At 39.6% G+C, this 20,041-nt stretch overlaps 1 protein-coding gene across 1 annotated transcript in view; it reads left to right on the forward strand.

Annotated features, from left to right (window-relative positions):
- adgrb2 (adhesion G protein-coupled receptor B2) overlaps window positions 1-20,041 on the forward strand; it is a 303,815-nt gene that overhangs the window by 10,821 nt on the left and 272,953 nt on the right. Inside the window, exon 3 of the mRNA XM_088089892.1 lies at window positions 11,000-11,159. Within this exon, the coding sequence (XP_087946018.1) occupies window positions 11,103-11,159 (57 nt within the window). The 5' untranslated portion in view covers window positions 11,000-11,102. The remainder of the gene's footprint in view (window positions 1-10,999; window positions 11,160-20,041) is intronic.

The raw sequence follows: 20,041 nt of genomic DNA on the forward strand, positions 1-20,041 counted from the left end.
TCCCAAATTGGCTGTATACGTGTCCAAATAATGATCCTAAAACCCCAATAATACCAGCAATTCCACATTAAAAATTTTAAAAAATGGCCTGTTTCAGAATATTTAAATAGAATATGCTGTTTGTAGGACCTGCATCAAATTCAGAATATTGTCACATTTAGAATATTGGGGAATAGTAGTGTGCATTTAACCGTAGCCATTGTCTTACGATTCCTCCTGCTGGATGACTTTTGGGTGCATAGGTTTACAGTGCCAGCAGGGGTAGACTGGCCATCTGGAGAAGTGGGTGGTCATCCTGTTTCAGGATGACTGGCCAGCCTCTCTGTGTGCTGTACATCTTTATTACATGTCCAACTTTATTTTCGCACATTCTGCCTTTAATGTTCTGAGCTAGACGGACTGATTACAACATCAGGTGGTTGTTAAAAATATCAATTATGAGTTGTCACAGATGATACTTATTTTCTGTTACTCCAGCGTGTCTGTTGCTATGGATACCTTGTTAACACATTCAGTTCATCATTATGTAATGGTAGACAACCTGAGTGATGCATCCGTGTTTGGTAATGATTTTCATGTGAGCTATAATCCCTAATTCCCCTGCTCATTGTGCTGATGCTGTTTTGCTGCTTTTCAGTCACTTTCCCCTGCATGAATTTCCCTTTGCCCTCACCACCAGCATCCACCTGTGAGCATTGTCCCTGTGGGAGATTTGCACTTCTTCCTGCACTCAAATTTCCTGTCCAATATGCTCACATGGAGCGACGAGATTCACAGCTTTGATACTAAAATGAAAGTGTTTTGTTATGCTTACTTTCAATAAATGTATTCTGTATTTTCATGAATCAAATTTCAGAGATTTGATATGCCACTTCAACATATCCAATTCCTATACCATTTTAAACATAACACTGTTTCACTGATGTGTCGGTGTAGTGCAATTTCTTCTCTATTTGCAGCAGGGAGCTCAGTGTAAAGCAAGCTCTGCTACACACTGTTCTCTTATTTACCACTGTGATGATGAAAAGCCTATATCTAGTGTTTTTGGAGGTTGGTTGTAGTATACGTGTTGCAATGAGGCCATATACAGAGACGGGGAGGCTGTTTGTCTTTGTAAGTAGAGGCATATTGAAGTCACATGAATGGGAGTCTGTAAACGAAGGATATGGTAGATTTTACTCCATGTATTTCAAGATTCTTTTTTTAGTCAAGCTTCTGGCAGCAAAGTACAGTCAGAAGTAGATTTGTAGTATTCACATTAATCAGAAACACAGAAGTAATCAAATTATAATTTTCTAATTCAAATGCATGTGAATATATAGCCTTTCAGGCACCAGCATCTTTGTTTTGCCAGGACTGAAAAGAAGATGTTTTTAGATATTAATCGTTTCACTTCAAATGCCAAGTGCTTCTGAGGCAGCACAGTTGCCAGAAAAAAAAGAAGTTGGCATTCCTGCAAACCACGGATATGTTAAATTTACATGTTTCATATGTATCATCAACGTTTCTGAAGTTACGTACTATATGAGCTGACTTTGTCCTCGGGAGGTATAGGGGAGGGTGGATGATGTGGCTCCTGCCAAGCTGCAGACCAATGTTTGAGACCAGCAAACAACAAAACCGGTTGTGATTTAGCGAGTTATGCTGCGGTTCCTTCAGCTTTTTAGGCATCAAACGCAGTTTTCCAGTGGGGATAGTTCCATAAAAAGAGGTTGTTTTTTTTACAAAGACATCACTTCTTTTCCAGGCGGGATTGTGCCCCCAAAATCATATATTTCAAATGACAGCATGATCTTTTTTTTCTAACCACAACCAAGTGGTTTTTGTGTTAAACCTAACCATACCTCAACTGCAGTGGTGTTGAAATATAAAGTTCAGCTACATAATAACATGCAGATGTAAAGTATCCGTGGTATGTAGAAACATACAATGCCAACATTTTTTCTGGCGATTTGGTTGTCTCGCACCTGCACTACAGAGTAAGTTCGTTATACCCAGGATATCTTTTGGCTGTCGTGCTTCACTGACTTTAATATTGGCCATCTGGATAACTGGTATCATGAAGCTCATTATCAACTAGCTCAGTCAGCTTTGGGTTTCCTATCCAGCCACAGTCTTATTCATGTGAAAGAGGAGAGTTGTTAATTACAGGCGACGTCCTCCGAAATACGAATGGTATGAGATGAAACAGCAATATTAATAACTTGTGGATATATTCTGTTTTAGGGACTGCAAAAAGTCATATTCATTGGAGTGAAATGTAGAATAAACTATAACCTATAATGTTAAAAAAGACGATGAAGAAACACAAGAAATATTTTCTAATTAAAAGTGGGCTTAAAATATGTGTAGGTATTATCATATATGATATGATATATATATGCCATAAACAACATATTTGTTAGAAGCTTTGTTAAAAAATGTTGAAATATTTTTAAGCTAAAAATCAGGACTTTTGTCCATTTCAGGAACCTTTTTTTTCTAGTGATCTGATTGGTCAATGATCTGGGACATTAGAACATGAACATGATGTCACTCTCTCTCTCCTCTCCTTCTTCTTAATGCTGATCTCTGTCTCTCTTTTTTTGGGCCCTTATTGTGGTTTATTTTTCTACTGTCCAGTAAGTCAGTAATAAGCGTGCAGTTCGTGTGGCCCTTGATCTCTTGTTCAGCCATATTTGCTGTCCCTCTTTCACAGTTGAGCACAGTCTTAGTTTGCTTTAAAACAAAACATTGACATTTAGATGACACCTGCCATCTGCTTTTAGTGAAGTCTGCTACCTTTTATCTCCCGTGTGTCATTCTTGTATGCCTCTCACTCATGTCAAAAGGCACGGTGCAGCCAATCAGAGGAAGGGTAGGGCGGGTCTTGCCAAGAAAAGCCAATAGTGAAGCAGCAAACAAAAATAAACTGCAGGATTAGTATGTGATGTCATTTGGAAGTGCTTCCCTCGTCCGCATGCCTCAATGTGGTGCTAGCGTTAGTCATGTTACTTATCCTCAGTTTTATTATCCTTAGTTTTATCTAGGCTTCCGCAGAAAATAAAGTCTGCTGCACCTCGAAGCTTTTCCTGGGAAAAATAGCTTGTAGTTTTTGTGGAGGCATGATTAAATCATCTTTGCAACTGAAAGCCATTTGACTCAGAAAATAGTGATGTTACCACCACGCAACTGAGAGATACCAAGCTTAGCTAATAAGGTCACTTCCTGCAGTGACTCTACTGCCCAACACTGCAAATAACTTGCATGCAAGTGCAATCAGGAGTAATAAAAACTTCTAAATAATGTTTCAGAGGAGACACATGTCAAGACTCAACTATATGAACTAAAAAATAACTTAAAATTGCTCCAGTCTGTTGATATAAAAGAGTGAACTAATTGACTATGCATAAAGTAGTTGCTCATAGTGACCGACCCACTGAAAATGATCAGCCTGACTCTGCAGTTCCCCTCAGCTCCGAATTTACTGTTTTGGTTCGGTGTCATAGCTCTAATCAACCTTATTTTCCGATGCCGCAGTCGGTTGTATTCTGTTAAACCCAGCAATGGCAGACAAAGGTAACGACAAGCTGATCCGCCCAGTGGATGTAGCATTTAACAGCCACAGAACCAGACATTTCCCTCAGGAGTTGCAGATTAAAACAGATAAGAGAGTGAATATTGAACTTGCATTTGGTAGGTGGTCAGAGATGTGTCTTTACTTATATGCTAATGTTTGATTTGTGTCTGCTGTAGATGCAAATAAATAACTCTTTACTAACATGGTGCTAAACCTTACTGCATCGACTTCAGAATGTGATAATGTCAATGTTGTGTTTGCAGCTTGTTGCACTTCCTCCCAAGTGGCTGGAGAATCTGTTAATGCAGGTGCAAAGCATGTAGACACCTCTACTCATACATCAATGTGTCCTTCAAGGGAGGTGACCTTATTGAAAGCTTTACTCAGGTCAGGCAGTAATAATATATTGATTGCATTAGGATCAATAACTAGCACCTAATAATGAGGTCAGACTACTGTAGGTGGAAACAAAAACAGGAGGCTTGGGCCTGTGATGTGCCTGTGAATGTACATAGCTTTAGCATGTAACCAAACATAGAACTTGTTTGAAGGCTGTTCACAGGACCAGTGTAAGCGTTCTGTTACACTGCTGCAACTGGAGCTGCAGTTAGGGCAGCTTGTGGCAAGGGCTAATGAAATTAGAGCTACTTGTCAAGCGGGGGCTGACATTGCAAGCTGCTGCTATTAAGACTGTGCTGCTAGAGATTGGGTTTTTTGCTCGGGGCAAGGGTGATTGACATATGTGTCTGCTAGCGCAACCGCAGTACATAATTCCCATACTCTGAGATAATAAGACTAATATTGCAACATGTGCGCTCCATTATTGGCCGTGCATGTCCAACTGGTTTGGGAACAATGCTGATATGGAAATGGGCACAATCTGTGAAATGTGAAGCATTTTGTCTGGCCATGACGAAGCTTAGCCTCATGTGCTTTGCTGGCCTGATGGAGGGACTGAGTTGGCTAGGCCAGTGCGGCCATGGAAGTATAAGTATGGGCATCTATTATTCAAGACATAATTATGCAGTGGGCCGCTTTGTCAGCCAGTCAATCAGAACCCAGCTTTTCATTAGACTGCCTGTCATTGCACTGCGCTGGAAGCATGCCTCTCACACACAATACACGCGCCCAACACACACCCCCACACACACATATATGCCAGCGAACACAAACGGACGCATACACACACACATGCTGTTCTCTCTGCCAATATATCATTACAAAAATAAGAGTCAAGAAAAAAGTGGCGGGATGACTATTGCTCCCTCCTCATTTTCCTACTGTTTCATCCAATAGGCCCCCTCTGAGACTCAATTTAAATGTCAAATGAGACTGATTGGATTAAAGTAGAGTGAAATCTGAGAGAGGCAGAGAGAGAGAGGGAGGAGGAGAAACCAGAAGGGAGGAAGATATTAAGGAGGTGTTGAGGGAGGGCAAAGGGGAGAGGGCAAAGAGGTGAGGAGCCCTTAGATACACAGCAGCCTGGCACCTCTATAATGCACACACACACACACACACACACACACACACACTGTAGCTTCCTTTACTGCACTAGATTTTTTACACAATTTAACCAACATGTTCTCATCCTAAGTCAGCACAATATCGCCACTTTGTCAGTGGACTTTGGTGTTGACATATTACGCTCTAGGTGTCCTCCTGCGTCTGCTGCTGATGTGCGAGCATGCAGCCACTAATGCCAGCATGTCAACAAAAGCACATGGTTAGGATTAAGCAACTGAACCATGTGGTTATGTTAAGGCAGCAAAAGCACATGGCAATCAGCGCCAGGATGTCAACAAAAGCACATGGTTGGAATAAGGCTATAAAGGTACAGGTGGTTAGGTTTAGGCAACGAAAGCATGTGGTAAGGATTGGGAAAAACCATCATGGTTTGGCTCTACATTCATATGGGACCTTCCAGCTCTTCATGTTATGTTGTTACCAGCGGCGTTCCAACCTGATGTTGTAGCAGTGTAAAATATGTCCGCGACAGGTTTCTGTCTGGCGGCATTACAAACTGACGCCACCTGGTGGTGTCTCACACCTCAGCAAAAGGTGGCTTTTGGCATTGGTATGTTAAGCTGAAGTCACAGACAAAGCGGAAGCATTTGAAGATGTCAGATTGAGAGTGGGCTGATTTAAGCCTGTTTTATGTGGAACTTTACTCCATGGAGTAAAAGTCTGTGGTGGTAGCTGACGACGGGTGTGTGTGTGTCCTTTTTTTCCCCCATCAGTCTGTGTCCCCTCTCATAATCCCAACTTTGTTTTTTTTCAGGGCCATTAATGCAGTTCAGGTAGAACGCATCATGAGTTCTTAGTTTTTCCTCAGCAACAGTTGGTGGATAATTGATCGGTTGATCTGATCAGGCCAAATTGATGGTTAAGAGGGATAGCTGCTGCAGAGGTAGTTATGCAAACTTTTAGACCCAGCGCAACGCAATTAAGGATTAAGTTACATTGTCACTTAAGTTACATTGTCACATTACACTTATATTAATTGCAGCTTAATGCTTAACCATATGGTCCATACGTATATATCCTATAGTGCTCTTAATGGACAGTCAAGCTCGAAAAGTATAAAATCAGTATGTGGCGGCAGATGTTTTGAACGTGGCAAGCTTCCTCAAATCAATGTGTATAAAACCTTGCAGTTTCAGGTTCCAAAGAAGGTATTATGCACTATAAAAAAAAGGATGAAGAAGATGAATAATCTAAATGTACTTTTAGAATAAGCTCTTGATGTCCTGCCATATGTACAGTACCAGAGTCTGTATACATAGACTGCTGAATGCATGACTCATTAATCACTCACTCTCAGCAGTTACATGTAAATAGAGTATAAATTGGTCCCAAGTAGCATAAGAGTTACCTAGGGTAAAGTCTTATGTCCTGAGTGTTTTCAATTAAGGGAACAAGAAGGGATTAAGTTTCTCTCATTGCCACCAGAATCCTGATTTCAGCACAGACTCCCCACAGACTCCAGTTATCCACTTCACTTCGTACTTGACATTAGCTCTATGAAGTGGATAACTGGATAAGTGAATAAAGTTGATCACATAAGGATTCCACAGCATATTGTTTTGTCTAATAAAACTAGCTTAATGCCTGCAGCAAATCTGATGAGCGCTGACATTGTTACTTCACCCTATTAGACCATCAGTGAAAAGGACCCTGACAGAGACCCAACACGGTACCTCAGTTTCCTCTGCTATTATTTCTCATGCTTAAAAAATACCCAATCACGCTGCAGATCAGACCGATCAAAATCTAATCATCTGAAATGTTTAATCGATGAAAAAATGTTACGTTTTAGTAATCAACCACTAACTAATAAGCGTGAAGTAACAGCAGGCTGTGGTTGAAAGTTCCACCTGTAAACACATCCACAGTGATGTCATGGAGTCCTAATGTACCGTAGAGTGCTCCAGGGATGACGCTCTTCTGTAGGCTGATGCAGAAGTCGGTGTCGCCCTGACACCGGCTTCTGCATCCTTGTCACAAAGTCTGTAAGATATTTACATTGGATTTTTAATAGCAGAAAATAGCTCTGTGGCAAAAAATAAAGAATAAAAATGAAGTAATGATAATAATTATGAAACTTATATGATTTATTAAGCAAGATAATCCCTTTTTTTATTAAATGGTAAAAAATAACACATTATTATGTTAACAAGTTTTGTGCCATGCAATTATTCTTGACATAAAATAATGACTTGGAAGATGAAACTAACAGACTAAATAAACAATAAATGACAAATCTTTGGATTTATCTACATTGAATACAGTCACCACTTGCAGCTATAATATCTACTTTATATTTACAACAAAGCAAAAAAAGTTTGGGTTAAGAGTCAGTTTCATTCTTTGTGCAAGCTAGGAACAATAAATAGAGCATTAAGGGCAATCCATATTTCACCACATGAAATCACTTAATCACAGCCACTTTAACTTCAGCTGTTTGTAGAATTTGTCTGGATTTCTTCTGAAGTGTAACACCGATTCCTCCAAATAAAACAATATATTGTTTTACAGCGTTGAATAAAACCTTATTGGAATGCATACCGTCCCCGGAGACACAGGAAATACTGAATTGTCAAAGAAAGCTGCAGCGGGCTAAAGCTCTCCCCCGCGTTCTCCATCTCTCTCTATTGAAAATGCGAAGAGAACATGGTATGACTAAAAGGGCAGGGAGTAGAGAGGAGAAAGGCAGGCAGAAGGTCAAAGTCATGCTGAGAGGCGGACAGAAGGAGGAAAAAGGGTAAGATTGGAGATTTGGGAAACCTACATGGATTTGGCAAAAAAAAAAAAAAAAAAATGCAGAAAAGAGAGAGGTTAAAGATTAGAAGGCATACGAGAGCATAGTTGCTGATTTCCCAAATTTTTTACGGAAAACAGTCAAATAAAGACACCAAGCGTGAAGTGCTGCTGTAGCTCCTGCAGTTTGTGGTTTGAGAGTAAGAGAGATCTCATAAATATTTATACGTGTTGTACATGTATGTTCGTGTGCATACAGATATTTACTGTCCTTTTGACCGGGATGTCTCATTACCAAATGTGATGGGCAGTGAGGACGGGAGGAAGAGGAGGTTCCATATATACTGAAAACCTTGGGATCAAAGCCATCAGCTTTCACTTCACTCTCGAGAGGAGCGGCGTGCGGTAATGATGTTGACTCAAGTCTGATCCAGTGTGTACACTTACTCATCACTCGGCGTTCCTAGAGAGGGAGGTTTGCATTCGTGGATGTGTAATTTTGAGGAGGAGTGCGCATAATCAGCAGAGTGACAGGGGGCTACAGTGAGATCTACAATACACAAAGGCCGTCAGGAAATGTTTGAATAATTTTGCCTAATTGGTGCCCGATATGTTTGGGAGCAGACAAGAGTAAAGAGAGCAGTTAGCTATACTTAGCAATGGTTAAGTCAGTCACAAAGCGGCTCACAGTGTCCCATTGGCCAGCCGAGGAATGTTTCTGAAGTGCTAAAAGAAATGTAGCGCTTTGTTTTTATTTATTTCTTTTATTTTTGGTGTACGTGTGTGTAAGTTTTTTGAGTTCAGTTTCCCCTCGTCTTTCCTCGATTCTCCCTCCGCCTCGAAAGAAAGGCAAATGAACAATGAATTATAAATCTTTGGCTGTTAAACAGTTATTCAAATTGTCGACAGATTTATTTAATCAGTGGAAGACAGAGCCAACAACACATGAGCTGGCTGCCTGCAGGTATGTGTGGATGCTAATCATGAGTGTATTTAGAAAACGGGAGAAAGCAGCTTCATTAGCCAAGACATTTAACAAACAGAGTGGGAGGGAGGAGAGGGGAGGAGAGGGGAGGGGACGTGGCGGGCAATATGCAGGAAGTGTAAGGAGTGAATGGTAGCAGCAAAGGAAGAGGTGACACTTCAGTGGTGAGAAGGAAAGAGAGAGGACGATTTAGTTTCTTGACATTTTCTGATAATAAATTTGAAAGAAAGATTAGATTTTATAAAGTATGGGTGACATCTAGCCCCCCCCAAAAAAAATCATCTTAAAAAAGAAATCATAATAAAAAGCCACTTTAGAGAGATGAGTAACTAGCCTGAGAAGTAAGACAAAAGCATTTCCTTCTTGTTGTTGGTATTTTTTTTCAAAAAAACAAAAGAAGCAGGGTTCATACAAGGCGCTGAAGGTGTTTTAAATACTTGAATTTGACACTCAAAATGTAATTACTTGAATGCCGTTATAATCCGATTTTTTTTACTGTGTCCTTTGAAAAACTACTTGAATAAACCTGACAAAAGAACAGAATGTTTAATTATTTTATTAAAAAGTATAAGGAAATGCTTAAAATTAAAATGACATAAAAATAAATGTGAATGGTCGTGCTTAATAGCAGAGGCTCGATTATCAGTGAGATGCTGTATGTAAACAGTCTGGACTCAGTTTTCATGAGCGACTAGCATGTTCGAGATTTAGAGAGAATTCAAAGTAAAATTCTAAATGTGTTTTTTTTTTTTGCCTCTTAACAATAAGATCGACAAGTCAGAGTTAACAGTGACCCTGGGTCCAAATACGTGTCTGGTAATCTCAAATTAGCTATTTATGGTTTCAGAGTGTGAGCTTTCAAATGACCAGCAAGTGTGTGCTGGTAAATTGTCCTTTAAACCTGTCAAAACCTCTGCAGCGGATTACTTTTGGTAAAATTCTAGGTGGAATGTTGTGAGCAAATAAAATCAGCAAGGTGGGTTCAGACACATGTAGTGCTTTTGAGAACATGTAAGTCAGAGCCAGAGACATAGTTGAGTAATCAGTGTTTTGTGCTCTGCATATATTTCCCTGCTTTTTGTTCTTTGCCAGTTAGATGTCTGAATGATAATAACTAATGTGTTAATAATGCGTTCACTCAAGGCCCTGGTAGCATGTGTGCTTTATCCATTTATGAATTTGCACAGTTCTCTTGCAACAGATGATTGTGAAGAAACAATCTCAGCCTTGAATATAATGAGTGCTTGAAAAAGTACTCAAAAGTCCTTGAATAGGACTTGGCCCTGTGTGTGCAGAACCTGGAAAGAAAAGAAGAAACATTCAAGCATTTAATAGTCACTGTGTGACATAGCAACAACAAGGACACAGAGACATTTTTTAAGGGTGATTGAAACATCTCATTTTGCAGCTTCTTGCACAGTTAAGTCATTCTAAATACAATGCCACACCAATAATATGAAAATCAGTGAGAGGCGGCAGGACATGTCACATTTTTGGAATAATCAACATAATAGCACCTTAAGTGTTGGTGGCATGTTATCATTACATCAACATTTGCCTGTTAAAACATTTTTATTTTTTTAATTTGTCGTATCAAATGGCCTCCTGACGAATCCAGGTATCATTTTTATTTCAGTGCTATTACAATCTCTGTCAGCTTCTGTGGGAAATAACTCCATAGCCTTCAAATGCTCCACTATGTTTACCAATTTGTGGCTAATTATGTCTGTCAGCTGTTAAGTGAAGCATTCAGGGAGTTTATCAGAAGTTCTTTTTCACTGTGAGCTGCCTGTTTTGTTGTGGAAAGTTGAAACTAAAACAAAGAGCTTAAGTAGACCAAAGAGCGCTTTAGCTCACTGAAAAGAGCAACTTACATATCACTCATTGCCATTTGATTAATTGTTAATATAAAAATATTGATTAGCTCAGATATAAAGCAGAATCTCTGATCTGTTGCTGCAGTTTGAAAAATCCCATTTTTTTAATACGGTTTTGGGGTTTAAAGTGAAATCTAGCAGTGAGGATTATGGAGTGCAACCAGCTTCTCACAGTTGGAATTTCCTCAGTGTTTATTGATATTTACCGGGAGCTGAATTATCAAAAGAGATCTCTTTAAAAGAAACAGACCAGGTGATAAAACTTGTAAAAACTCTGAATAAAGTAGTTTGATGTTCAGAAATTCTGTTTTTTTGATACAGCTCATCGTGGAGGGGCTGCTAACTGCAGTGGCCAACATGAAAATGCGAAAGACCCTATCTGGTGCCAGTGGTCGGTTTGTCTGTTCTGGATGACTGTAGAAACATGGCGGTGCAACATAGCGACCTGCATGGACAAGGACCTGCTCCCTACATAGATAAGGTAAGAAAAACACGTTTCTTATTATCAGGTGATTATACACAAAAAAAAATCATACTTATTATATAACATTCAATTTCTGCCAATACTTCCCCCTAAATACTACACACTGGACCTTTCAAACAAAACCACCTATTATATTTAAACTGTGCAATTCTTTGTCAGAAATTATTTTTTAACATATCAGAAGACGGGACAATAATCAAAAGAAAAAAATACGAATGTGTGCAGAGCAGAATTAGTTCAGTTTTGCCTCTAATTAGCTTGCATAAAAGAGTGATCAAATTCTGTAATTACCTGGCATCCAACAGTGGTACCAATCAAACCATTATGAGGCCTTGGCAGTCCTCACAGCGGTATAACTTGAAAGGACTCGAGGACATCTCTCAGAATATGCGTCCCAAATTATGAACACATAAAATGACAAATATGTTTATTTTTTCCCTGTAAAACTGAATGGCTCAGAATTGGATTGCATGTTGCTTTTTGGAAGAGCAGAATAAGAACCAAATGAAGGCCTATAAAGAGAAGACAGGAAAAGCTGAAGTTGTCATATACTAAAAGAAATAAAGCATCTCCAACCTCACTGCAAAACCTGCTGCCACCTGCCTTGTAGCTTATTAAAGTTATTATGTTTCTCTCGCATATATTTCCTATCAATTTCTCTCCTACTCACTCGGGGAAATGTCAGGCAACTGTGTTTTTGCCCTTGCTTTGGATTAACGGGAGGGATTTAGTTTGCCAAGAACCTCCAGCTTGACAGGAACATATCCACTTTAGGACACAAAAGGTTTTGTTTTATGTTTAATGTCACCTTCCTTTTTTTTTTTTTTTTCTTGAAATGCTTTATGAAAACATCATTCTTGCCCGACTGCTGTTACATTTTATGTGTTTGCTGGTTTGCTTTGTCTGTGTTGAGGCATAGTTTTAATGCCCCTGCGCTGGAGATTGCTGTGGCCAGAGGCCTTATGCTTTCAGATTGTCCGTCCCATTTTTGTGAATGCAATATCTCATGAACACCTTGAGGGAATTTTCAAAAATTTGGCACAAACATCCCAACAACAGCTTAATTAGATTTTGGTGGTCCAGGTTTTGGTCACTGTGACCCCATCTTTCTCATTCTTGTTAACGTCATATCTCAATGACACCTAAAGGGAATTTTTTCAAACTGGGCTCAATCATCTGTTTAGACTTCATGATGAACTGATTAGAATTTGGTTGTCAAGGGTCATGGTTATGCTGACCTTGCATCTGTCTCATTCTTGTGAGCACAATATCTCAGAAACACCTTTAGAACATTTCTTGAAATGTGGTACAAATCTCCAATTAGACTTAACAATGAAGTGATTAGAATTTGGCGATCAAAGGTCAAGGTCACCATGACCTAAAAAAACAAACATTTTTTTGGCCATAACTCAAGAATGTGTATGGTAATTATGGCAAAATTCTGCACAAATGTCTTTTAGGATAAAATGGTTAAGTGATGACATTTTATATCTAAAAGACCAAAGGTCAGCTTCACTGTGGCATCATAATGTTCAGCTTAAAGCGCTTTTCTGACCATTATTCAGTGTCATATCTCAGGGACAGAAGGGGGGACATTTGGTCAGATGCTGAATTTGTGAAATTAATCTTGAGTTCCCACCTCTATACACGCGCTGACACGTGTATAGAAACAGATTAGGCTACAGACCCTTCCCTCTCTCTCTCTCTGACCAAAATCCAATCAAACCATAAAACTAAACAATTCTTCTTAAATCAAGAATATGTTATTGCACTTCCTGTTTATTGCCTAAATGTTTCTAGAAACATGGTTGAAGGCCTTGTTTAGCTCTAATAGTAAGATATTTTGAACAGGAAGTGGATGCCAAACTGAATCCCTACATGTAAACTTTGGTTTGGTAGGATAGTGAAGTAATTTACTGCCTTAATCTGCCTCTGATTAGCTTTCCCTCTCATTCTTACTTTAACCCAAACCAGTCCCCACTCCAGCACCTCGAAACTGTGCTGATTGTATAGATCTTTTGTGCTTCTGGGTTAAAGATGAGTGTGAGGCATCCATGTTTTCACAGACATGGATGTAAACTGTAAGTGCAACTTCAGTGGTTAATGGAGGCACACTACTGCAAGGTTCTTTGTTCTGCTTTTTTAGCAATGCAAAAATGTAGGAAAAAGCGATCATTTGAACATGAATGAAACGGAAACAGCAATGAGTCAGCAGCGAGGACAAGGGTCTCAACTGCCTCTTCACCTGATAATGCTTTTGATCTCATGTATCACAAGATGATGCACGATTGACAATTACCTCCCTGCCGCGGCACTCATGGGGAAAAAAAGCACTCATGCCGTTTCCAGCCCACATACAATCAGGCACACACACGAGCTAGTGTTCTGCCATTTTTCTGGGACCACTAGGACCAGCCTCCAACCTGTTGAGCACAAAGCTGAGATAAGATAGATTTAGGAGCCCCGTCTCTTTCTTTATGTTTTCACAAGCAAATGTCAACAATACAAGGTGTCCGAGGGAGTAGCTCAGACTGAATACCTTTTCTCTATCAGCCTGTCTGGCCTCTGATCCCCTTTGAGTCCATGTCGTTCCATTAAAACTCTGAAAGGATCTGGGCACTTTATCTTCCATCCTGCAGGCATGCACTGCCAAACATGAACCACACCTCTCTTGTCGTGCCTGGGGTTGTGTAGTTGTGTGCACGTGCAGTCTTGAGCATAACACTTACATGTCTTTGTGGACAAAACTGTGTGTGTAATTATGTGTACTAGTGCAAGTAAGTGGCTGTTGACAGTCCTTCTGGCATTGTGCTGAGCGCCCTGAGTGACGCGCGGTATTAAAAGTGTCAGTGTTGGGTGACATGACTGTGATAAGGAGCCAGTAAGAGTCATCCTCATTAAACATCAATCCTGCTTGGCTTACAGTCTTGTTGCCCTGGGCGACACCCTGCATGGAACAACTAATGCAAAAAAAAGGATTTTTTTTCTTGTCCCTTGTGCTCACCTGGAGGAAGTTTGATGTCCCGTTCAGTATAGATCTGATAAACATGGAAACATTCTTTATTTTGACACTTCTACAGTAAACATACGAGCAGCTTGAGCCCAGTTAGAGGTGCATGTGTTTGCTTATTGGGAGTCTTAAATTAAAGTCTAGTCATCTGTTAGGTATTATAGGATTAAAATAGTTTCGTTACCAACTGCAGATAGGGCTGAAAAGGATTTGTTTGTTTCTTGCCTCTCTCTCTTACCCTCGTTCACTCACACTCGGCAGCAGGGAGAGCGGTAAATCAAACCATTCCAATTTGTGTGTGTGTGTGCTTATCAGTTGTCCTTAGAGCGCTAAGTAGAAGCACTGTGACTGAGGATTTCTGACTGACAATGCTGACTGCAGACCCTGTGTTGTGCCAGTGTGTTGAAAAAAGCTGCATGGATTCAGCAGCTTTCCAGCTAGAGGTGTGTAAGACTGTGTATAAGTGAACTGTGGTAAAACTCCCTCCATATAACCAGTGCATAGATATCCCTACTCCCCCCACCCACCACCCCTCACCCCTGCAAAACTCTGCCAGATGAAGCAAATGATGCAAAGTGACTCATTTAGCAGAGTTTTGCTGGCTTTCCTAGGCTGTTGCTCAAACTACAGGCTGTATTTCTGCATTTGTGTACTGTCCGCTACACATGCCTCCAGCGCTGACACGTGTATAGAAACAGATTAGGCTACAGACCCTTCCCTCTCTCTCTCTCTGACCAAAATCCAATCAAACCATAAAACTAAACAATTCTTCTTAAATCAAGAATATGTTATTGCACTTCCTGTTTATTGCCTAAATGTTTCTAGAAACATGGTTGAAGGCCTTGTTTAGCTCTAATAGTAAGATATTTTGAACAGGAAGTGGATGCCAAACTGAATCCCTACATGTAAACTTTGGTTTGGTAGGATAGTGAAGTAATTTACTGCCTTAATCTGCCTCTGATTAGCTTTCCCTCTCATTCTTACTTTAACCCAAACCAGTCCCCACTCCTTTTGCCTAAACATAGCCAAGCCAGCCAACTAAGGTAACAAGCACTAGCCAGTCACAGAGAGAGCAGGGTGGGTCATTCCTTTGCCATCTTAGGATTTGCAAATTGGCGTCCATGCACAGTGAAAGTGGAGGCTGAAAAAAGCAAGATCAAATGGTAAAACTAAGCAGTGATGATCAAAAACAAAATGAGATTGCATATTTGTCACCTCAGATCTTTTGAGAAACACGTTTTAGCTCACCATTCTACTGTAATAACCAGCTAGCTGCCATTGGGTCAAATGGCGAGTTTGCATGATGTCATCCACTAGCAGAAACGGTCAGTCTGGTATGGTGAAGTGTATTCTGGCCATTGTAGGTTTTTACCTCTTGAGCAAAAGCAAATATAACAGTCCTTTTTTCTTTTCTCTCTGGTTGTGCAGCACCAATGTCAAAAGAATTTGTGTCTTTCTTCTGCATAGACAGTCCAGTTTCATGTGAGGACCCTCTTTATATTGGTGACATGCTTCTTTTTTTTCTTTCTTTAAAGTATAACATATTCCCCCACTTCTCTTGTTGCAGCTCCTCATTCCACATCCTGTATGTTCACCAGCACTCATGCACACACTTAGCCTCAGGCCAGAACTATAATCCTGCTATTCATCCTATACAATGAATATACAAGAGCTTGCTAAGGTGAAATTGGCGCATAAATACCAACAAATCATTTAGCTACAAGTGCATGCACAACAGAAGCTCTCATTCAGGGACAATGTAGAGTACATGGGTTACACATGCACCTCACATTCAACATATCATGATGAACACTCAGGCATGCTGTGTGTAGCAGCCTTCAGCTGCAGTGTAGTAGCTCCAAAGGACAGCAATAAAATCACATTCTCATTAATGCTGCTCAAATTCCAAATGAGTTTCTGCATGCAACACCTGGATGTAACATTTTTTTTGCTAGTTTTTTCCACACATGTAGAACACAGGTCATGCATTTTGCAGAGAGCTTTCCCCAATCACCTCTGTATATTTTATGAAGCATTCATAAAATATAGTTACAGTATAGATTCCATCTGTTTCTGTCCTCTATTCAAAGAGAAGCTATAAAGATATGTTTATCCCCATTGGTTGGAAGCCACGGTGTTTTCATGCACCAAACACCAAGCACCGGCAACGGTGGATTTTTTTTTAACTCTCACTACATGTTTTAGTTATGCTTTTTGCACGACTGAAACACGTGTTCTGTGTAGGGCTGCACCTAACGATTATTTTTTTATCGTTTAATCTATCGATTATTTTTTCGATTAATCTATCGATTATTTTTTTATTGATCTAACTATTATTTTTTTATTCCTCGATTAATATAACAAACAAATTTACAGAAACTAAGATTTTTAAACGCTGCAGGGCAATATTCCCCAACAAAAAATAGTCAAGTCTTAACTGGTATTCTGTGTTTTACAGTCTGATATAAAGTCTCTCCAAGTGAAAATTAATGCAAGAGCTTGATACACTCAATTAAAAGGAATGTAGTGCAATCTACATTTAGCAATCTAACTGGGTCTCATGTAAAACGGTGCGACGCGATGACACGTTACGTGATTCGATGTAATTACGTAATTGATTGCGTTGACGCGTTGCCCCAGCCCTAGTTCTGTGTGCACACTGTGCGGTTTAATCAACCAGTCAGAGCGTGGGTGCTCATGCAGAGCAGTTTTGTTTGTGCTCAAATTTTTAGTTTTATTTAAAGAAAGTAACTGCGTCCGCAAAGATGTTGACATTAAAAGTAAGATGCAGCTTTATTCTGTGCAATGTTTATTAGGGCCGGGTATTGTCAGGAACCTCACAATTCAATTCAATTTCGATTCTTTGGGTCACGATTCAATTCGATTTTGATTCAGTTCGATATAGATCCAGTTGCTTTGATATCGATTCAGTTTTGTGTGTTGATGTCAGAAATACCCAGATAATTCATTCGAATACCTTCTGATATGTGTTCAATAAAGCCTGCATTATCTGTATCGATTTAGTGCACACTGACATCAAAACTTATTGTACCATAACATTATTCTTTATTAAATAAAAGTTAAAACTAAAATAAATTTAAAGTACAAAAAAGTGCACATTTTTATCTTAGCCAAACTTAACAAAAGTAATAAACATTTATGCAGGATTTGTCAACCTGCATTTGTGTGTGATCCACAGCTTTAGCGTTACCAACAGATTGCAAAACATCTGCATGGTGTTGGCTCAATTAACTACGTAGGTTCATTGTATTGTTGCAGTGTTTTTGACACTGACTCACGAGGCTCACACACGATGTAACTACTATTGACTTTGTGTATCCAAATGTTGGCTTTTAATGTTGTCGGCGCTGATTTTAACCTGACACACTGCTACCTCGCGCCACTGTCGCCATTTAATGAATAAACACCAGACAGGAGCAGGGCGTCATTACAATGGAAATAATGAATTTCAGGATTTTATGAATCAATATTAAATTTGCAAAAAAACATATTGCAATGCACCGATGAGTCGATTTTTTTTTTACCTAGCCCAAATGCTTATATAAATGTAAATAAGGGGAAAAAAATAACAAATTAGTTCTGAAATTAATCATTTTCAGGGCAAATATTCGACTTTTTGTGTACAGAGTTTGATAGTTTGAGATTTAATTTGACATGTACCTGCGTCAGTGTGTCAACGCCTATATCTCCAAAAAGACTCCTCAAGAAACCTCACCCTGAACCACCAGCGAGCCAAAGGCAGATTTATTTTAATGACTACATTTTTTATTTTCTCTGGAAGATAATTCTGGAGTTTGGTGTTGTAAACTGTGTAGTGATATTGATCTTGCAAAATGGGGTGCTTGAGCATAATTCCAAGCAAATTGAAACACTTTTTTTTTTTTTGTTGCTTCATATGTCAGGTGCAAAATCAATCAGTTTGGAAAGTGTGTGCTCCACTACATTCCCTAATGTACTCGTCTATCGATCACTGAAATGCAGAATCGGCAGGGGTACCAATTCTCAATAGGAAAGGGACGCTGGGACCTCAGAAACCAATCAAGTGCACATCAAACTTGTTTCCCTCCTCAAGGAACTCAGTTCATGTTGGAGATCGGGGGAGCTGCTTATCTCTATTCATGACTCATTGCTGATTTTCTCCTCATCCCAACAAATCCTGCAGCATCTTTCCCACTTTGCTTCCATCCACCAACACAAATAAGTCTTCCAAATCGAAATGGACCTTTTCCCCCTTGCTTTTCAGCAGCCAATCGCATCATTTAGCAGCTATTGTCGCGCTAATTACTGTCAGGTTTCCGAGCCCAACTGCCTCAGTTCAGGGGCCATATTGGATCCAGCCTTGATGGTGAGTCACCAGCCAAGGGGCTGGAACCAATGTGGGATATGTCCTGTGGTTGGACAGTTTGCATGAGGAAACCAGCAGAGTTTGGCTGTGAAAGATCAGAGTCGGTAGAATAATAGAGATTCCCTTTTCTTTTTAATCAATGTGCTGTCCCGAGGCCTTGTGCAAGGCTGTTCAGAGAGAGTTATTGGGAGCGCTTTGCTTTATGTACTCTGCTCATGCCGAACATTTTGCTGACAATCAGCAGTATTGGATCATTCCTGGATACACTTGACCCCATCTGGGTGAGTGTTGTACCATCTCCTCCCATTGCTCTGTGTCACTCTTACCTTTTCTTTACACAAACTGGAACCCACTGTTTGTCTTTCAGTTTCACTGGCGACAGAGGCATGACTGATAATATGAATACTCAACTCACAAAGGCAAGATACGAATTTGTTGTCCATGCATTGAAAGGTAAAGTGACATGTTTTCATTGTGATTTTTATGGAGAAAAATTACTTAGAGAAACTATTTAATAAACACTGCGGCACCAGGCTAAATGCAACTGGCATCAACAGTAACTGTGGGGAATGGGACTTAAAATCAATTTTTACTAGAATTTTTTGCCAGTTGTCATGAAATACAAGGAGAGGCACAGTGAATGAAAGAAAGCATAGCATTAACAGTGCTGTTATTCCCGTAAGCTATACCCAGGATTAGAGTGAGATCTTCTGCTTTCACTGTTTGGGGACTATTTAGAGAATATACAAAAGGACTACAGATGTAAACTAGCTAAAAGCTAAATCTGGCATGAATCATCTCTTCTCTATTTGAGATTAAAAAAAATTATACATGGTCCTTGTTAAAATAAAGACATGGGGGAAAAAATATTTGTTTTGACTTTAAAAAAATATGGTGTCCTTAAATTTTAGACAAGTTGAATCATTGCAAAATTGCCTCAACGTGTCGTGTCAGATTCAGTCAACTTAAAATATGAAGCACCCTGGACACTGTTTTAAGTTAAAACAAATATCTAATTTTTACAGTGAATTTTGGTGCAACGATTTAAAAAAATTTGCTTCCGCTTGATGCTCTGAAGGTCAAGCTACAGCGGCTATGGCGTGCTACATTTACGAATAAGCTGTTCCTTGCAGAGACTCAAACTTTCAGGGTCTCACTGTCCACTCACAGACAAAATAACTGAAAAAAAAATTCATATTGGAATAGGTTATAACTGCAAATCTAATATTCCAAGTATCTAAAATAAAAGATAGATTGTATGTAGCTACCTATAACTTCACTGCAATGAAACAAAATGCTCACTGAAGGGAAAGTGGTATCACAGTGTTAACATCACAGCCATGACGCTTCTGTGACGGTGATATGTCAAAGTCATGACAGCGCTGTGCCATCAGTGCTGAACCTTCAACCTCAGAGAGCTTATGAGGCTTACTTGTGTGTGGTCCAATCGATATCAGTTACAGCTGTAAACCAACAGTGATGTATGAAGGGGCATGGCAGCAC

This window comes from Plectropomus leopardus, chromosome 17, assembly GCF_026936395.1.
Source record: "Plectropomus leopardus strain MGB_pleo_1.0 chromosome 17, ASM2693639v1, whole genome shotgun sequence".
Classification (NCBI taxonomy): domain Eukaryota; kingdom Metazoa; phylum Chordata; class Actinopteri; order Perciformes; family Serranidae; genus Plectropomus; species Plectropomus leopardus.